General features: G+C 43.4%; 1 protein-coding gene across 8 annotated transcripts in view; it reads right to left on the minus strand.

Moving 5' to 3' along the window:
- The window catches only part of Sptan1 (spectrin alpha, non-erythrocytic 1), a 70,932-nt gene that overhangs the window by 31,400 nt on the left and 18,560 nt on the right, over positions 1-20,972 (minus strand). For 4 of the 8 annotated variants that reach the window (XM_076845343.2, XM_076845341.2, XM_076845342.2 and 1 more), the window contains exons 4-24: positions 19,874-20,014; positions 19,464-19,610; positions 17,205-17,338; positions 16,873-17,017; positions 16,643-16,797; positions 15,829-15,964; positions 12,570-12,671; positions 12,010-12,147; positions 10,778-10,888; positions 10,125-10,202; positions 9,842-9,997; positions 9,456-9,660; positions 8,808-8,989; positions 8,221-8,464; positions 7,906-8,028; positions 7,151-7,368; positions 5,411-5,503; positions 5,072-5,206; positions 2,551-2,699; positions 1,449-1,508; positions 131-329 (exon numbers count right to left, since the gene is read on the minus strand). In XM_076845343.2, coding sequence (XP_076701458.1) covers positions 131-329; positions 1,449-1,508; positions 2,551-2,699; positions 5,072-5,206; positions 5,411-5,503; positions 7,151-7,368; positions 7,906-8,028; positions 8,221-8,464; positions 8,808-8,989; positions 9,456-9,660; positions 9,842-9,997; positions 10,125-10,202; positions 10,778-10,888; positions 12,010-12,147; positions 12,570-12,671; positions 15,829-15,964; positions 16,643-16,797; positions 16,873-17,017; positions 17,205-17,338; positions 19,464-19,610; positions 19,874-20,014 — 3,051 coding nt within the window. The remainder of the gene's footprint in view (positions 1-130; positions 330-1,448; positions 1,509-2,550; positions 2,700-5,071; positions 5,207-5,410; positions 5,504-7,150; positions 7,369-7,905; positions 8,029-8,220; positions 8,465-8,807; positions 8,990-9,455; positions 9,661-9,841; positions 9,998-10,124; positions 10,203-10,777; positions 10,889-12,009; positions 12,148-12,569; positions 12,672-15,828; positions 15,965-16,642; positions 16,798-16,872; positions 17,018-17,204; positions 17,339-19,463; positions 19,611-19,873; positions 20,015-20,972) is intronic. The other 4 variants (XM_076845348.2, XM_076845346.2, XM_076845347.2 and 1 more) reach the window with 1 other exon arrangement.

A 20,972-nucleotide genomic window follows, 5' to 3' on the forward strand; every position in this document is an offset into this window, starting at 1 on the left:
CTAGTACATGCAAGGCACTGGGTTCAATCCTCAGCACAACATACAAATAAAGGTATAAAGTTAAAAAAAAAAAAAAAAACAAGAAAATGAATCAGTGATTTCCAAGCTCATCTGTGAAGACATCCCATACCTTCTGGAAGTCATCAAATTTCTTCTGCAGCACCTCGACCTGTTCTAAGTCTGCACCGACCTCTTCACTCGTGAGAGCAGCTTCCTTTTCATTGATCCACTGCTGCAGCTCGTTTGCCTCCCGGAACAACATAAACTTCTTGCAACTCTTCTCCAACATGCCTTTCCGCTTCTCCCCCAGTTCCAACAGAGAGTGATATCTGATGTAAGTCAAGAGGGTGACAAGAAGGGCAGAAGTGGTTAGATGGTAAGTACTAGAGATGAGAACACAAACTCAAACTACTGGTGTCTCTAAGATGCGATTCAAGGCATGAGTTTGTAAAGATGGTGCCCTAGTGACAAAGGATCAGAATGCACGGATGAGGATTCCAAGAACCCACACCACAGCCTTGGGGATGAGCATACCCTGTAGCGTTCACAACTAGGTGGCCACGACAGCTAGGCACACATATCCCAAGCCAATCCTGTACTTACAACATCACGACCAGATGACCAAAACCCAAACATTTAGCATGGAAACACAGGGTTCATGCAACTACAGCAGAGAGTGAGATGATGTTGCATAATACATACAGAGGGTTTTCACATTTTTTTTTTTAAGTAATTCTCCAAGCAGCCTCCAAGTAGAAGGTACACCAGACTTTAAAACAATCTCATAAGGACGTCTGTATCTTTGGATCAGTAGGACATTTCTAAAATTATAGACTTGTTTTTCAGAAAGTCATGGCAACTTCAGAAGGGCAATCAGGTAGAGTACAGAGTACCTGTACAGTTTCATTACCAGGAAGTCCTAAAAAGAATCAAAGACTATTCTAACCCTTGGGAACTAAAGTACAAAAAGTTGAACTCCCACTCTCCTTAGAGACATGAGAATGACAAATGATAAAAAAACTAAAAGTTAAAAAAAATATAAATTCTAAAATCACCATTAAATCTAAGCGTCCCAAACAAAAAAGCAATGAGTTACAAGGAATGCAGGCACTCTAAGAGAGCCATTCAACTTCCTTCCTCCTAAGGATTCCACAGGCTCGCCTTCACATTGGCTGGTGACAGTGGAGTATACCAGGAGACCAAGAGCAGGGGACCAACACCACTCTGAATGCACAGCTGCACATAAAGCAACTGATGAGAGCAGCAGTCACCCGCAGCACAGCTCACCGAATCCTCTCTCCTGCCAGCAAAGCTGCTGCACAGATGCCTGCCCCTCCCACCACCTCATCTTCCTAGATGAATAAGTGCCTTGGAGAGAAGCAGCAGAGGGAGGATGGACAGGCTAGCAGTGGACACAGGGAGCCCAGCGAGGCTCTTGGCCTACTCACAGTTCTTCCACCTGTTTCATACGTAGAGATACACTGCCGGCCTCCTTAGTTATGCGTGTCCTGCACAGAGGGGGTACAGCAAAAGCATGCACAAATTAGTGGTATTAATCCACAGGGATGAAAAGCAGCAGCTCCGACTGGTGCCATGATGATGGATGCTTAGAGTGGGGAAAATTAAGGAGTCACTCAAAAGCTCTTAGAAGCAGTCCAGGCCATGAATGAAATCACAGTAGGGAAGAAGCAGGAAAATTTAAATCAGAGTGTTAGTTCACCTTCATCTTCCTGACACATCTGCCATGCTTGAGGCAGACTTTCCTGTACTGCAAGCACTATTAACTTCACAGAACAAAGCCCAGGGACAAAACGCACTTGGAAAGAAATTTTACTGATTGATAATAGCCAATTTAGCCATATATATATAACAACGTTTCTGCTCTTGTATTAATGACCAAGGCTGCTGATAAGAACATGAATCCAAATTTCTCCTTATCTCAACACTAAGAGATTCTGGACATACACAAATAAATTCTAGCATTTTCAAGAACCATTATGAGTCAGAAGAGTTCCACTGTTATAAATTCTAATGGGAATGCATGTTCTGGATGCTTGCCAAGCATCCAAAGCCATTGATCTCATTAGGAGTAAGATATGCCCTAAGGGAGGGCACAAGTCAACAAGGTGGCTTAACTATAGTAATGAGGATAGAGACATTTCACAAAAAAATAAATGCCATCCTTAGAATACAAAGCTATGTACAGAGAAAAGTTCTCTAAGCAGCCATCCAAAGAGGGAGGCACATCCGAGGGGTGAAAAAATCTGAAAATCCATTTCAAAAAAGCATCTTGAACCACAAAAGAAAGATTAAGATGACAATGTTTAGAAAAATGCCATTTAGAAAAAGAAACAAACGGGAGAAAAATGAAACACAGGAGATTAAGGTATCAGGTATTTGAGGCTCAAACAGGGAGGTAGGTGGATTAAAAGTGACTTGGGGAAAGCAAGAGGAAGGCTGCAGAGGCCTCAAAACTCCACCTATACCTGCAGGGCACAGACCAAGCCCCTAGTGATGTCTGACCCTTGGTGTCAACTGTGTGCCCCTTACTGGTTGTCGATCTGCTCCTGCCGCAGCGCTATGCTGCCCTGCTCCTCTAGGAGGTTCTCCCGGGAGGCTGACTGGGCAGGGTCCAGCTTCTTCACATATGCAGCCGGCACAAAACCCTGACGATCGTTCACTTCCACTTTCCACCAGTCCTAAGAGAAAAAAGGAAGAGAAGTGAGAGCAATTCCTTTCCTGAGAAAGAACCCGTGTAGGCCTGTGTATCTGCATGCACATATACACCTAAGAGAGCTCTGAGTATTTTAAGAAGCTGTGACAGAATCAGTCACTGTGCACTGTCATGCACAGAGTCACAGGTGAAGCAGAAATGCCAGAAACCACATAGGACTGTGTTCCCTTTGCTTAGAGACTCCAGAACTGTGCTGTGCAATACTTCAGCCAATACTATTTAACTTTCAGTAAGTCAGAATTAAATTCAATAAACACCTCAGTTGTAGCTAGGAGGCTAAGGTAGAGGATTATAAATTCCAGGCAGGCCAAGGAAACATAGCAAGACCTGGTCCCAAGATAAAAAATAAAAAGTGCTGGGAATGTAGCTCAGTGGCAGAGCAACCCTGGGCTCATTCCCAAATACAGTAAAAATAAAGACAAAAACAAAACCCAACTCAGTTGTAGACAGGTGTCATGTCAGTGCATACCTATCATCTCAGTTACTCAGGAGGCTAAGGCAGGAAGACAAGTCTGAAGCCAATCTAAACAATTTAGTAAAACCATGTAAGACAAAGTTTTATTTAATTAATTGATTTTTTTTGGGGGGGGGGGATGGGAGTTGGAGGTTGGTACCTGGGATTGAATCCAGGGCCACTTAACCACTGAGCCATATCCCTATGCCTTTTTAAAATTTTTTTAATGTTGAGATGGGGGCGGAAGGTTTTGCTAAGTTGCCGAGGCTGACTTTGAACTTGCAATCCTCCTGCCTCAGCCTCCCAAAATGCTGAGATTACAGGTGTACAACACTGTGCCTGGCTCCATTTTACTTTTTATTTTGAGACAGGGTCTTGGTAAGTTGCATAGGGCTTTGCTATATTGCTGAGTCTGGCCTTGAACTTTTGATCCTCCTGTTTCAGCCTCCTGAGTTGGAGATTACAGGCTTGCACCTCTCACACTCGACTAAATTAAAATTTTAAAAGGGCCATAGCTGGGAGTGGTGAGGTATGCCTGTAATCGAGTAACATGGGAGCCTAAAGCAGGATTGCAAATTTGAAGCTCCTCCGGGCAACTTAGTGAGCCCCTGTTTAAAAATAAAACAACAACAAAAACGTCTGGGGAAGCTGTGTACGGTGGTACACACCTGAAATCCCAGCAGCTTGGAAGGCAGGAGAATCATGAGTTCAAAGCCAGCCTCAACAACTTAGCAAAAGGTACTAAGCAAACTCAGTGAGACTATGTCTTTAAATAAAACACAAAAAAGGGCTGAGGGATGTGGCTCAGTGGTTAAGTACCCCTGAGTTAAATCCCTAGTTCCCCTCCCAAAATACAAAGAAAAATAAAAATTAAAACAGGCTGGAGATGCAGCTCAGTGGTAGAGTGCTTGCGCAGCCATTTGTGAAGCCCTGCTTTGAAATAAAAAATAAACTCTGCTTTGAAATACAAAAAGGGCTTGGTGGTAGGGTGCTTGTCTGGCATACACAATCCCCAATACTGCAAACAACAACCAAAACACTGACAGTAAACTAGATGAGCGAATAAGGAGGTTCTCAACAATGCCTCCAAATGTTTCTCTGGATATAACCAACATGGGAGACAGAATCCTCCAAGAACAGTTAGGTAATTAGTGGAAGAACATGTACCACCTTTCAAGGTCACTGTCAATCAGCTTGTGTCAAGGAAAAAAGCTGATGAACCAGGCAGTATTTAACCTGAAGAAGACAAAACCTACAGGGTGACATCTTGGCTGTCTTCAACTACCTGCCAAGCTGAGACAGCTGTAGGTCTAGATTAACAACCAACAAAGACAGGCATGAAGGCAGATGCCTGCGATCCCAGAACTCAGAAGGCTGAGGCAGGAGTTTGAACCCAGCCTCAACAACTTAGTAGAACCCCATCTCAAAATAAAAAGCTATGGAGATATAACTCAGTTGTACAGCAACTATGGGTTCCATCCCCAGTATTGCAAAAAACAGCAGGTAGGTGCTGTGGATATGGCTCAGTGGTAGGTATTTGCCTAGCATGCACATTCCATACCTGGTATTGCAATACAATATGGAAAACAACAACAGATTCAAGTTACAAACCAGCAGATTGTGGCTCAAAAGGGAAAGAATCCCACCTGGAGAGGTTCAATGTGAAAAAGCCACCAGGACAGTGTGACTCTCTACACTATCCGCAGGAGACATGTCCAGTGACCTTCCTAATGACTCACACACTGGACAAATGTATACTAAGTGGGAGACAGACAGGAGACCCTTGTCTCTCTCTCTCTCCATACTCTACCCACCCACAGATCCCTGACAACATATATGATGGTACTGATGTGCACGTGTGCCAGCCAGTCTCTGTGCCTTGCCTTGTTGGTGCTATTGAGCAGGGTAAGAATGTCCCCTTTTTTCATGGTGACTTCACGAGGACTCTTCTCCTGATAGTCATAGAGAGCCAAGACCAGCTCCTTGCCTGTCTCATCATCCATGGGGGCCACTTGTTGCTGAAAATACAAAGAACATATATAATTAAAGGACACCCATGGCGTGTCCTCTAAGCAAACAACAGACACCAGCTTTACCCCAAATTTACTGTGTACACATTTAAATACTGCTGACAGCCATAATATCTGCTGGCAGTATTTGGCCCCAAAGCTTTTCCTGCCCCCACCCTAACCCCCAGGGACCCGGAACTGAGACACACTTACCCGGCATGACTGAGCCTGCTCTCGCAGAGCCTGGATGCTGCTGCCATAGGCGCTGAGATCTGAAAGCAGTGCTTCGTGTTTCTTTAGTAGAGCCTGAAACCAGAATCTCACATGGAGCACCGGACACACAGCCCAACCCCTCCTCAGTGTCTCCCAACATGCCACCCTCCTGAAGCAGATTTTAGTCACACAAAGATGTGAGTCCCTCTTGCCCTGAATTCTCTCCCCTCTTTACTCATTTATTTTTGTGGTACTGGGAATTGAACCCAGAGGCGCTCTACCCCTGAGCTATATTCCCAGGTCATTTAAAAAAAAGATTTTTTTTTTTTTAGTTATTAATAGACCCTTTATTTTATTTATATGCAGTGCTGAGAATTGAACCCAGTGCCTCACACATGCCAGGCAAGTGCACTACCACTAAGCCACAACCCAGCCCCATCCCCAGACCTTTTTATTTTGAATAAGGTCTCACTAAGGTTGGCCTCAGACTTGTAATCCTCCTACCTCAGCTGCTCGAGTAACTGGGATGCCCAGCTTCTCCCCTTTAAAGATAAACATTTAATTTGGGGAAATATTAACTGTGACTTGCATTTAAGGCAAGCGTTCTACCAACTGAGCTATATCCCCAGCCCTTTCTACTCTGGTTTTACCCACTTAATTTTGTAGTATTTGAAATACACAAAGGCATAAAGAACAATATGCAAACAAATTTGTGATTCCACATCCCATTCTAAGAAAGAGGTCACCAGCCAGGCGAGGTGATGCACCCCTATAAATCCAGCAGCTCAGGAGGCTGAGGTAGGAGGATCACAAGTTCAAGGCCAATCTCAGCAACTTAGTGAGATCCTGTCTCTAAATAAAATATTCAAAGGCTGGGAGCCAGGCGCGGTGGTGCATGCCTGTAATCCCAGCGGCTCAGAAAACTAAGGCAGGAAGATCGCAAGTTCAAAGCCAGCCTCAGCAAAAGCAAGGCGCTAAGCAATTCACTGAGACTGTCTCTAAATAAAATACAAAATGGGGCTGGGGATGTGGCTCAGGGGTTAAGCACCCCTGGGTTCAATCCCCAGAACCAAACAAAAGGAAAAAGAAATCACCACAAAGTGGCTATGTATACTGCCCTTCCCTCTCCACATTTGGTGCTTTCTTATTCTCCACTGGTACTAAGGTTTTTATTTCAACAATAAAACTCATTCTAATTTTCCAGAGGCCAGTGAGAAAAGAGATAGGTATGGAAACTATATCTAGACCTTTATAAATTAAAAGCTATAGTAAAAAAATATATATGTATTTTGCCAAACAATGTGTACACATGTTGGTGTGTATGTTGGTGTATTTGTGTGCTGGTGTTTGCATGTGTTGGTATGTTTGTGTGCATGTTGGTGTGTTTGCTGTGTTGGTTTGTTTGCACATGTACATTGGTGCATGCTGATGTATGTGTGTTGGTCTATGTGCACATGTGTGTTAGTATGTTGTTGTGTGTATTGGTATGAAAACAGGCATGTCTGCATATGGTGGTCAGAAGAACAGATCCAAAAACGGCAAACATTAATGGTTGAAGACAGGTTATAGGAAATGTCTTCTTCCTTTAGTTATGACTAAATTTCAATAATAAAAAGTAAAAGCCAGATTCCAAAACACCTTAAAAAATAACTGCCATGATGCTACACCTCCCCAACACAGTCATTTTCCTAATCTGCCTTCTTTCTCTGGCAGGTGTGACACCCCTGAGCTCGGGCTTACCTCAGCAGAGTCCTCATCCTTTCCGTAGTCAGTACTGCCCACAATGGGCTCCTTCTCCCGCATCCAGGACTCAGCCTCGTTGGCATCAGCAAAGTACTGCTGGGCCTGTAGCGAGTCCTCCAGGTCCTGCCTCCGCTGGGAGGCTTTGGCTTTCAGTGCCTCCCACTTCTGGTTCAGCTCGTTGAGCTTGGCCTTCACGTCTTCTGCCGCAAAATGGCCTGCGGAGCAGACAACAGAAAGTGTGCTGACACAGAATGACAAGAAGGCTTCTGGTATGCTGTGAACACTACTTTCTCACAACGTTCTAGGGAGGTGTGCCCTGTCATAATTATATTTCTAATGAGGGGCTCAGCTTCTAGCCCTTGACTGCCTCCTCAAACCAAGACTATCTATAACACAAGAAGCAGATATCCCAAGGAGGCATAAGTGACATTAGCAAAACTAATAAAAACAGCAGCGCTCCACAGTTCTCAGTTATGAGACTTCTCCCTGTAAGAGCTTTCCCAGGCCCTATACACAGTTGAGCTCATTTAGTTAAACTGCTATATGGGGAGACGCTGTCATCCCCACTGCATCTGTCTTACAGATACGAAATTGAGGTTCGGCAAGGCCCAGTCAATGTCACATGGTTAGGAAGGAATGGAGATGTCAGACTCACCCTGCTGTCCAATCTGCTGTGTGCAGCCCATGCACTTAACCAACGGTCGAAAGGGGAGAGCAGAGCCAGGCCACACTCACTGCCTACAACCACTCACCTTCCTCCACCATGGCATTTCCCTTCTGGGTCACAGCTTTGATGCGGGGTTCATGTCCGGCAATTTCTGCTTGTAAAGCTTGATGTTTCTTTAACAGATTCTGGACTCCAATCAAATCCTTGCCTGAAAGCAGAAACCACTCCCTTGTCATCTAGCCACAAAGAGAAAAAATCACCACTAAACTGTCACTCACAGGTCCTATCACGGTTCCAGTGCAATAAAAGTGGTCTTGCTCCCTCTGGCATGTGTCTCCTTTATGCAACAATGGCACAGCCCTACTGTAGCTTGAATCCCACCTGCTGGAGGAACACTGACCTCTGTTGGTAGAGGCAGCAATGGGTTCCTTCTCTCGAATCCAGGTCTCCTCATCTTCCACATCGCGGAAAAGCTGCTGCAAACGCAGAGAATCTGCCAACTTCTGCTTTCGGGCAATCATGGGTTCCTTAAGAGCCTCGTAGCGAGCTACAAGGGCTTCCTGCTTCTTTTTGATATTTTCAGCATCAAAATGGCCAGCATCCTGGAACTGACGGGCCTGAATGGTGATGCCATCAATTCGATCCTGGGAAGAGGAGAGCACAAAGCCTTGAAGCTTGAACTAGTACTGCATGACTACACATAGAACGCTTCTAAGTTGACTTTATTACTTTGGGTATGGTTTTGTCACATATGAAGAAAAATCAACATGGTTTTTTCCCATCTCAAGAGAATTTTTTTTTGCCAATCCTCCCCTCCCACTAGGCTTCCTGAAAGCTTTGAGGAAGTAACTTCACTTGAACGGCAGCACATGCATTCCCTAAGACACCAAAACATGTCCCTGCCTTCCAGTGCTAGTCTCATCTTGAGATTCTTGCTCTCCTTCCCTTTTGTCACTCCTCCATCTAAAGGCCCAATTCATACTCCACCTGGTGAGCAGCCACATCTGCCTCTAGCAGGGCGTGCTTCTTCTGGAGGTTCTGGACATTGGTAAGGTCTTTGCCATAATCATCTGAAGCCAAGTGACCTTCTACTTCATACAGCCACAATTCAATGTCCTCCACATTGCGATTAAATTGCTGTTGCTGGTTAGCTTCACGAAGCTTTATTCCTGTCCAAGGAGGCAAGTTTAACTGTCTATTGGTTTACATGGTCCTTCCTCTAATACTGCTCATGAACCATGGTATGCTGGTGATGGAGTATGAGTCAGAATGTTAGTTACAGCTTCACTTCCACCTCCTAGAGGCTGAAGGGGAGGCTGCCAGGAATGCAGTCTAACACTACAAAGTAAGGGCGCTTAAGAATTATTAAATGCCCTTGGTTCACACATCAACCATGATTTTCAGTGATAAGGCCCAATTCATTCCTTTCTGGCTTTCCCAGCAACCAGTGATTCACCCACACTTACCAAATCACCAAAGCATCAAGGACCCAAGTAACTCCTGCACATGACATACTCTCTATGCCCAAAGTCATCTCCCCTCCTTCCCTGGGTGGTTTATATTCCTAGAACATTTAACTAGGAAAGACTGGTACTCTAAATGTTCCTGTCACCCTCAGGTACGAGATTCTTTTACCTTTCAGTTCTGTGGCCTCTAGCAGCTTCTTCCACAAACTAATGACTTCATTCATACGAGCTGCAACTTCATCTTTGGCATAGTGGTTGACATCTATTAGCTTTTGCCCAGCCTTCTCCAGGGCATCAATGCGACTCTGGTTTGCTGAGAGCTCAGCCTCAAAAGCCTGATGCTTCTGTACCTTTCCTTGCAGGTTGGATGGGTCCTGCCAATGGAAGAGAAGAGTTCTTTCTGAAATCCGAATATGCCAACTTACCCTGAGCTGCTGTTGTACTTGTTTCTAAGCAGGGGGAGGTTTGCATAAAATAGCTTGTGTTAAATAGTTCAGTTTGTGGAATCCCATTCTTTTTTTAGCCACACTGTTTTACCCAAGTACTAATGATTACTTTATAGGCTTCATCGGTGGCAGTTTTCATCTTCTCGTTGACCCAACTCTTAAGTTCATCGGAATCACGGAAAAACTGCTGCAGGTGGAAGGAATCAGCCAGCTGGGCCCTGCGGCGCATGGCTCGCTCATGGAGGGCATTACGGCGGCTCAGCAGCTGAAAGACAGGCACTCCTGTGAATCTTCAGTTCAGATTCCCAAAAAGATTGGGCTAGACTACAGAGACTGTCACTGAAAATACAACTGCATACAGCAAGCAAGAAGCACAAAAATCCGGAACTTACAGCATCTCGGCGAGTGGCCACATCCTCCATTGCGTAGTGGTTGTTCTGGATTAGCTTGGTTGCAAACTCATCCAGTGCCTAGGAAGGAAGATGAGAGTTGTCACTATGTGCACGGTTCCTCCACCTAGCTGATCTCTAGAGAGGTCATGAAACATCCCCAACCTTAATGTGAGCCAAGATTCACAGCTACAGTTGGTAACGACAACATTTTCCCATAACTTGTAAGGTTCTGCTTGATGTTTTTAGCCAGAGAGAATAAAACTGCTCATTCAAGTCTAGAAACATCAGCTATAGTGTGAGCACCCAACAGGTAGCACATAGAGGTTAACAGCTTTCCAATTCTTGCTTCTATAATGTGTTTTCAACAGGAAAAAGTATGCATTACATTAACTCTGAACTAGTTTTAGTGAAAGGCAAATCTCAATTTGGAGACACACATCAAGTAAGTAATTTCCTTCTATAAAGCCTGAACAAGATTTTTCAAGTAAGTGATTTCCTTCTATAAAGTCCTGAACAAAATGGCATTTTTCAGATTTTAAGCACCGCAAGAATCCCTTTACATAGCTCCTTCATTAAATTGGCTCAGAATCCTTTTAGGAAAAGAGGGGACTCCTGCTTACTCTATAGGTTATGTTGACAATAAGAAGTCTTACTGTGATCTTTTCCTCCTGGGCACTAAGGGACTTCTCAAAGTCCTCATGCTTCTTCAGAAGCGCCTCGACACTATCCAAGGAGTCTCCCAAGTCCTCATTCAATAGGAATGCCTTGCAGAAAGAAATGAGAGTTAGAATCATGTCCCATTCTTTGATCTTCTATGACTCGAAAGTGAAGGATATTTTGGCCAAAATGCAAAAAGAAAAAGAGTGATCCTATGCCTATGAAACCTCTGGGGTCTCTTCTGGAAAGTCTAAAGTCCTTTCAGATTCACCTAAAATCAATCCAGTGAGGCTCAGGGTGTAGCTCAGTGCTAGAGCGCTTGCCTAGCACAGACATGCAAGGCTCAGTTCAATGCCCAGCACCAAAAGCAAAAAAAAATAAATAAATAAAAATAAAACTCAAGTCAGCAACACTTGACATTCTTGTTCTATATTCTATTGAAATTTTTTTCAAACAATGTTGCTGCTGCTCTTAGATTTGGATTACACAAAAATACTAATTCTAAGAACAAGAATTAATGCTAATTACTAATTAGTGTAATACTAATTACTAATACCAATTACGTGCAGTGGCACATGCTGGAACTAATTCCAGCAACTCGGGAGGCTGAAGCAGGAGGATCACAAGTTCAAAGGCAGTCTTAGCAACTTAGCAAGTTCCTAGGTAACTTAGTGAGACCAAATAAAAGGGTAACAAAAGAAAAGCAAAAAACGGGCTGGGGATATAGCTCAGTTGGTAGAATGCTTGCCTTGCACGCACAAGGTCCTGGGTTCAATCCCCAGCACCACAAAGGAAAAAGAGAAAAGCAAAAACAAGGTGGTAGGGTCGTGGCTCAGTGGTAGAGCACCTGCCCAGCACGTGTGAGGCCCTGGGTTCGATCTTCAACACCACATAAAAATAAATAAATAAAATAAGGGTATTAACAACTACAACTAAAAAATAAATGAAAGAAAGAAAAGCAAAAACAAAACAAACCCTCTCCTTTTCAGAAGAAAGTTTTTTATCCCAGTAATCTTAAAAAAATGAGGGCCTTTTCCAAGTGCCCTTCTATCTCAGCAGGGAGAGATGTTGGCAGAGCCAACAGAAGCCTACTCAGGCCCCTGCCAGCTCTGCTTGAATCAGAGCTGAAATGCCACTGAGTTCCTCAAACAAACTAAGCAAACCACAAGAGAATTGGTCAGCATAGCCCTCATTCCTCCCCGGCTTACAAGGCTTCTGCTCCAATTACCTCCTGCTTGCTCATCCAGTTGTCCACCTGTTCAGTGTCACGGTAGAAGAGCTGCAGGTCCATGCACTGCTCATACTGCTGTCTGCGAAGCTCCCACAGCTCCAGCAGGGTGGCTCTCTCATCTGAGAGGATGGTCAGCTGTGGGGACAGGAAGCAAGGTCAGCTTTCATGCTTTCTGGTCAGCCATAGACTGTCTGGGGGTTCTAGTACTCATTCTATGCTTCCTAAAATCTGTTCAGTTCATGAATGCTCTAGATTCATATTATAAACACCTGTTTCCTCTTTGCTCTAACTACAGAAACAGGACTGGCTCTCTCAAAGTCCCTTATAAGTAGGAAACACATCAAATAGGTCCCAAAGAGAAACTGTCCTTGGGACCAATCAGCATACTGTACATGTACATACACTTTTTTAAATCTCTGAAGGGAAAAACTGCTACTTTGCAGGCAGAAGCATGGGCCGTGTTCTTATTCATGATGGTGAATGTCACATCTGGACATTGAGGCCTTGGGAGCCTGGCTTCCTCTTCATGAGCTTCTTAGCCCTTGCCCCTCTCTTACCTTCTCCCGTACTTCGTCTGAGGCGTAGTGACCAGCAGCTAGCAGGGCCTGACCTGACTCCTCTGCAGACTTAAAGCTGTCTTCATGAGCATCTATTTCACCCTGTAGAGAAAAGGGCATTTTATTCCCAGCAACTTGCAAAAGAAAAATAAGTTACTGCATTTCAAACAATCATTCCAAATCAGACTAGCACATATAATATCAGTCTGGATCACCAAACATAAAAGCACCATTGACCGAGAAGTCCTTTCCACTGGCTCTGCAAGGCCCCTCTGTCATGCATCAGGTTTCCACTGGACTCTGTATCTTCCCTGTGCCAAGTGGATTTGTTTACTATGATTTTCTAGTACCTCATAGGGTGAATCCCTTCCCACCCCTACCATGTTCTTCAAAATTATCTCAATTGCTGAACCATCTGATGGCACACTCCTGTAATCCCAGGGACTGGGGAGGCTGAGGCAGGAGTATCACAAGTTCAAACCTCAGCAATTTAGTGAGACTTAAAATAAAAAGGGCTGAGGATGTAGCTTGGTGGAGGAGTGCCTCTGTGTTCAATCCTCAGTACAAAAACAAAAAAAAATAATTATCTCACCTATTTTTGAACTTTTTTCCCCCACATAGCTTATTTATTTTCATAACTTATTTATTCCACATACACACACACACTCCCCTATTGAACATTTTTTTTTTAATAATTTTTAGTTGTTGATGGACCTTTATTTTATTTGTGTATTTATATGTGGTGCTGGGAATTGAACCCAGTGCCTCACACACATGAGGCAAACATTCTACCGCTAAGCTACAACTCCAGCCCCACTTGTTGGGGACTTTTGACTGTAATTTCATTAAGTGCCCATGTCCTGTGAAGAATTTATAAGAGGATCATTCTATCCATGCCCTGGGTAAGTAATTCTACCTAGTCAGTTCTTCCTTAGGGGCCTGGGATATAGTTTAGTAGTACAGCAGTTGCCTAGCATGTGAGAGGCCCTGGGTTCTATCCCCAGTATGGGACAGGAGTTAAGTACCCACCCTCCTTATGTACAGCTGGATGTGATGGTGCATACCTATAATCCTTGCTACTCAGGTGGCCGAGGCAGGAAAACTGAAAGTTCTAGCCAGTCTGAGCAATTAAGTAAGACCCTAATTCAAAATAAAATACAGCCTTTTCCTGGCTTCATGGTCCTCTGGGCTCTATCTCACCCGCTCTCCCAGTCAGTGCTGCAGCTTTCACAGTATTTTCCTTGCGCCTGTGTGAATCCACCCAACTCCACAGGCAGACCTGTAGGGCTTCCGGCCCATGGCACTCAGCCCTTTCCTTCCTGATACAGTGGGCAGTGTGTGGCACCAGCACCATGCTCTTTTACTCCTTTTTTTAAGTCCTTTGTAGTCAAGGATGTGATTGTGGAGCTCAAGAACGATCTGAGCATCCATGGAATCCTCCATTCTGTGGATCAGTATCTCAACATTAAACTGACATCAATGTTACAAACCCTGGGAGATATCCTCACATTATCAGTGAAAAATTGCTTCATCCAGAGATCAGTGGTCCATTATGTGCAGTTGCCAGCAAACAAGCTGGACGTACAGTTGTTACTGGATGCAGCAAGGATGAAGCCCTGCGAAGCAGTGATACCCACTGCTCCTTTCCCCCTCCCTTTCCTATTGGTTACTCCATAACCTCATGTCCCCCCAATACTTGAGGTTTGTTGTTTTTTTTTTTTTTTTTTTTTTTTTAAAGAGAGAGTGAGAGAGGAGAGAGAGAGAGAGAATCTTTTTAATATTTATTTTTTAGTTATCGGCGGACACAACATCTTTGTTTGTATGCGGCGCTGAGGATCGAACCCGGGCCGCACACATGCCAGGCGAGCGCGCTACTGCTTGAGCCACATCCCCAGCCCTTTTTTTTTAATAATGATGGATTTGGGGCTAGAGTTGTGGCTCAGTGGTAGAGTGCTCGCCTAGCATGCATGATGCACCAGGTTTGATCCTCAGCACCACATAAAAATAAAATACAGGCATTGTGTCCATCTATAACTAAAATATATATATATTAAAAAAATAGTGATAGATTTTTTTTTCTTGAAGGGATTTAGTGGATGAGAGAAATAGCAAGGAGTAGCTCTCCTCTGTTGAGAAGGGAAAGATAAATGGGCTGGGGAACTGCAAAGCCTTCCCTGTCCCCAGCACCTTTTCTTTCTCACTCCTTCCCTGGAGATAGTGGGAGAGTTTTCTAGGTCTCACCAGGGCGGCATAACATTTTGGGGAAGGAAGGATCTGTTCCACATCAGGAATAAAATTTCTGATGCAAATTAAAAAAAAAAAGGGGGGGGGGCTAGGAGAGACATAGCTCAGTGGTAATGCACTTCCCTGGTATGCTCAAGGCCTTAGGTTCCATCCCCAGCATTTGTCTCTCTTACACACATACACAAAACCTACTCATTTTTCTTTTAATGTCTTTCAGCACAGTTTTATAGCTTTCTTTGCAAATGTCCTGCATACTTTTTATAAGATTTTTTCCAAGTACCTATATTCATTATTACTTAGAAAACCTACTCCCCTTTTTGAGGTAAAGCATATTAAGATCTTGTATAAAAGGGTCAGATTGTAGCTCAATGGTAGAGCACTTGCCTAGCATGTGTATTCAATCCTGTATTCAATCCTCACTGTATTCAATCCTCAGCACCACATAAATAAAGATACGTATCCATATACAACTGAAAAAAAAATTTAGGAAAAAAAAATATGTAAGTAGTTTTCCATGAAACATACTTTTGGGAAAACACCAGAATAAGAAATTTAGATTTATTCAAATCAACTACGAAATTCATTTTTTAAGATGGCACAGATGGGGGCTGGGGATGTGGCTCAAGCGGTAGCGCGCTCGCCTGGCATGCGTGCAGCCCGGGTTCGATCCTCAGCACCACATACCAACAAAGATGTTGTGTCTGCCGAGAACTAAAAATAAATAAATAAATTAATTAATTAAAAAAAAAAAAAAAAAAAAAAAAAAAAGATGGCACAGATGGATATGCAAAATAGTGGCACCTCTTCCATGCCAAAGCTCGCCTTTTTGCTTTTATGGGTCATAGTTTACCCTGCACTAAAGCAGGTAGAGCAGGTCTCCAGAGCTAAAACCAACAAGGCTTACAACAAAAGCCACCAGTGAATATGTCCCAATAATATCAACTCATAGGCTTCTCGGTGATGTACTGACATGTTATCTGTTAATGTCTTCACTTCTGGAAGATCCTGCTATTACCTTGTGCTCTTGATGCCTATCCAGCAGGGCCTCAGCTCCGGCCACATCATTGGCAAGCTCATCTGCATTGATGAGAGCTTTCATCTCAGTCACCCAGCTGGTGAGGTCACGAAAGTCAGCAAGGAAGCGCTGAAGCCTTAGGGATGCCAAAGATATGTCATTAAATCCCTCTAATGGAGGCCCTAGAGTGGAAGATGGCCTCCCTAATGCTCTGAATTCTACATTCCCACATCCTAACCATACAAACTCTAATCCTGGGAAATAGAATATCCTCTCAATCTATTCTGAAAGGAAAACAAGAGGAGACTGAATCAATCCTTTGAAACAGCTTCTATCACTATAATGCCTCAATCTTGTCTCACATTTTGCTTATTTGTCTTTGAGATAAGTATGTTGCCCAGACTGGTCAATGTCCCACATTTTAACTGTCTTATTCCCAGGGACGCCCCCAGATGAGTAAGAAGTATCTTTTATTCTTTTCCAATACTTGATTTACTCAATTTTTATAACAGGATATTTCACATGATACTCAGATGGCTAAGGGGATATTTCCATTTCTATCAGCCACAATGAAGTGAGAGAGGATGGAAGAATTCATGAAGTCATAAACACTAAATATATCCTACACTTTATCAGTTGCTAGTCTCCAAACAAATATAAGTGAGAAAAATGATGTGCATTTTCTTAGTAGGTGTTACCTGGCAGGATCTATAAAACTTTCATACACAGAACCCACCCTTCACTCTGCCCTCCCCTCCTCTGTATAACAGAGTTGAATGATCTTGGCTGTTAAGCATTGGCAGACTATTTTCACCTGTATGAATCATTGAGCCGTGCATGTCTCTCTGCTGCCAGGGTGCGGATCTGTTCCCAGTTTGTAATAAGCTCCTCTCGCTTCACTTGGATCTGGGTGGCGCTCAGTGGGTGGGACTGCTGCAGGCGATCAGCCTCAGCACACAGGGCCTTGACCTAGAAACACACACTATTAGAAACACTCTCCCGACCCTTGTAACATTTATAGAATCAGCTGTTTTCAAAACCAACCTTGTCCTCTAGAGCAGCAAGATCTCTCTCCAGACCCTCATGCTTCCGAAGCAGAGCCTGAACACTTGCCAGGTCTCGTCCAAAATCATCAGAGGCCATTAACTGCTCCTTTTCCTTAATCCAACTGATTGTCTCATCCACATCCCTATGGAATAAAGGCACGAGTTATCCCACAGTTATGACGACTCTCTAGAACTAGGACTGCCACACAGGTAGGACTGCCACACAGGTCAGGACTGGTCAGCTCTTGCAACTTATCAGTACATGCCTTGGATTTTCCTAAGCCCTTCCCAGGTGATGCCCAAGGTCCAAAGCCCACTCTGGGCTGGTACCTGTTAAAGCGCTGAACCTCAGCAGCCCCAAACAGCTTCCCCTGTCTCTGAAGAGCCAGTCCCTTCAGCCTCTGCCAGGCTGCATTCACTTCATCCTGCTTGGTTTTGATCAGTTCCTCCTCAGGATGCTGTTCCTAAACAGGGAAGAGGCTGGATTTACCTGACATCTCTGGCTCCTCCAACTAATTACCCTGGGATTGGCTCCTCCATCTATGTATATGGGCAAATCTTCATAATAAAGAAAATCTTTACAGAAGAAACACTGGTCTTCTGTTGGAAATAAAGAGAGCTGCGGTTTGGCTCAAGAAATTGTCAGTTACCTCTTACACCTCCCTAGAAGCAACTGCTTAATCTACAAAGAGGTTGGTGCAAATTTTGGCTCCAACTCTGTGCAGCTCCATCAATGCACACAACTACCCCAAGTCCTCAAAAATCTGGTTATATCAAATGTTTCTAGGTTGTTAAGCACTGTTGCCCACACATGTTCTGTTCAGGGCTCACAGGTTTGTTCCTGGTGTCAGACTACAGGCATTAGTTTAAAAGTTTCCTTCCCCAGCAATCAAATTTATTATTATTATTATTATTATTATTATTATTATTATTATTATTATTATTATTTTTAGACAGTATCTAAGTTGCTGAAACTGGCCTCAAACTTGCAATCCTCATGTTTCAGCCTCCTATATATTTTTTTAGTTGTTAATGGATCTTTATTTTTATTTATTTATTTATATGTAGTCTTGAGAACAGAACCCAGTGCCTCACACATGCTAGGCAAGTGCTCTACCACTGAGCCACAACCCCAGCCCATATTTTCTTTTATTTTAATTAAAGATAACATGTGCCAGGTGAGCTGGGATATAGCTCAGTTGGTAGACTGCTTGCCCTGCATGCACAAGGCCTTGGGTTCAATCCCCATCTCCACACACACAAAAAAGATAACACGTGCCAGGCATGGTGGCAAACACCGGTAATCCCAATGACTCAAGAGGCTGAAGTAAGAGGACATCACGTTTGAGGCCAGTCTGAGCAACTTAACAGGACCCTGTCTCAAAAGGACTGGGAATGTGGCTCATCGGAAAAGTGCCCCTGGGTTCAATCCTCAGTACCAATCAATCAACCAATATTTCACATAAGGTGAATCAATATTTCAGGGTGTGGGGAGCCCCTTGTGAGATCATGGGGTTGATCTGACTGTTCTCCAGCACAACCTTGGGATGGCTCAGGATTTGGGGAGGGATACTGTCCCTTGGAAGGTACCTGTAATCTCGGAAGGTATTTCTGAAGAATGCCATCTATTCATTCTCTTGATCACCGACCAGAAAAAGGGGCAAGTACCAGCCCTGAAGCACATCTCTAAATTTAAAATCTTTGCTCCTCAAATAAAATTTCCCTAAAGCAAACACTCTGTACTTTCTCCTATTTAATGACTTTGGAGCAGTTGGATTCTGTACAGGCCGGGGAAATGAAAAAGAAGCTGATGGAACTGTACAGCAGAATCCAGGGAAACAATGTCTCACCCTCTTATGGGCTCCATAGCTACCAGTGTAGAGCTCATTCACATTTACTAAAAGATTCCCACAGACTCCCAAGAGAGCCCAGGGAAGTATCCACAAAAAGGAAGGGATGTATATAACTAAAAGAATGTATATAATTTAAAATATTCTTATTTGTTTAAAAAAATGTAAGGGATGGCCCATGCCTGTAATCTCAGTGACTTGGGAGGCTGCAAGATGACTTCAAGTTGGAGGCCAGCCTGCGCAACTTAGTGAGACCCTGTTTCAAAAATAAAAATGACTGGAGATGTAGCTCAATTGTCAAGTGCCCCTAAATTCAATCCCTAGGACCAAAAATATAAATAATAAATGAACAAAATAAAAGTTAAAAGAAAGGGAGGAGCAATTGACTCTGGTGGACATCTGCCAATACCAAGCAAGCATTTGCCACCACACCCTTGTCTGAGAAACCCAGAGACCAGACTTCATCAGCCCAATAAAAGTTTCACCCAGCCCCACCCCAAAGTGGGTGGAGGAGACAGATCAAATGAACTCTGCCCTTCCTGCCATAGGCCACAAATTAAAAAGCTTGCTCTCATTTAGGAGTAATCAGTATAGGGCCTGACTTATATCTGAACATATCTGGATATGCTTATAAAAACTCACTCACTTAAAAATTAGGGGTCAACAAAATTTTCTTCTGAATATATTTAAAGATTAACACCTTGCTGCTGTGAGAAGCACATAGCACTCTGCTAGTTACCTGGATGAGTTTGGCAGCAAATTGGTTCACTTCATTAACTCTTTCTTCATGAGCAGCCAGATCTGTTTGAAATTCTTCAAATTTCTTCTGTAGAACCTCCACATGCTCCAGGTCCTGGCCCAGCTCCTCAGAAGTCACAATTGCTTCCTATTCAAAGACCATAACAGAGCCAGAATCACAGCCCACAGTTGGGAACAAAGGTTCCCAGAAACTTATCACAAACCAGACACATTAGAGATGAGCCATGTTAGTTGGAGTGGACAGTTTTCTGTGCAGTTTCTAATTTTGGTCCTCTCACAGAACTCTGTCCCAAAGACCCCAGGTTTCAGAGTTACTCAATAGGTACCTAGAGATCAGTGGAGACATAGTAGTCTCACTCCCACCTTCAAACCTTCCCTCCCAAAATGTACCTTGTCATTGATCCAGTCCATCACGTCCTCACACTCCCGCAAATACTGCACCAACTTCTGGGCCTGTAGCAGTTTGATTCCTTTCTCCCGCATCTTTTCCAGAAGCAATTCCCACTGCCTGTGCAGCTCCAGCAAACGGCTCTGGACATTAAAAACCAGATTTTGGTTTTTTAAAATTTTTTTGAGAGAGAGAGAGAGAATTTTTTAATATTTATTTTTTAGTTTTCGGTGGACACAACATCTTTGTTTGTAGGTGGTGCTGAGGATCGAACCCGGGCCACACACATGCCAGGCAAGTGTGCTACCGCTTGAGCCACATCCCCAGCCCCTAAAAACCAGATTTTTAATTGGATTACAACTGGCTCTGAGAGAGCGGGCTCTTCCAAAGAGTTCTCACAAGTTATACCCAACTCCATGAGGCTCTGAACAAAAATCTTTTAAAAAGGTAAATCCCTGTTGTCAGGGCTGGAATTATGGCTCAGCGGTAGAGCATTCGCCTAGCACGTGCGAGGCCCTGGGTTTGATCCTCAGAACCACATAAAAATAAATAAAATAAAGATATTATGACCAACTACAACTAAAAAATAAATATTTAAAAAAAAAAAAAGATAATCCCTGCTGGGCACAGTGATGCATGTCTTTAATCCCACCAGCTCAGGAGGCTGAGGCAGGAGGATTGCGAGTTCAAACCCAGCCTCAGCAACAGTGAGGCACTAAGCAACTCAGTGAGACCCTGTCTCTAAATAAAATACAAAACAGGGTTGGGGATGTGGCTCAGTGGTCGAGTGCCCCTGAGTTCAATAGCAGTATAATAATAATAATAATAATAATAATAATAATAATCCCTAAACTAAGTAGAAATCATAAATTTATAACTGAAGCAGGCAAAAGTACACACTTCATAGTGGTTTGATTGATCTTACAGTTAGAAAAGGACCTTTCATAGATAAGTTCATTCCAGTTGTGTCATTAAAATTATTAAATTAGATTAGATATTAATAATTGTATAATTAATTGTATTAATAATTATTAAAGTGGGATTCCTAGGCCAAATGACTATTGGGCAAGGAAATGAGACATTAATATGGAAACTGAGCAG

Source organism: Callospermophilus lateralis, chromosome 2 (genome assembly GCF_048772815.1).
Source record: "Callospermophilus lateralis isolate mCalLat2 chromosome 2, mCalLat2.hap1, whole genome shotgun sequence".
NCBI classification, from domain to species: domain Eukaryota; kingdom Metazoa; phylum Chordata; class Mammalia; order Rodentia; family Sciuridae; genus Callospermophilus; species Callospermophilus lateralis.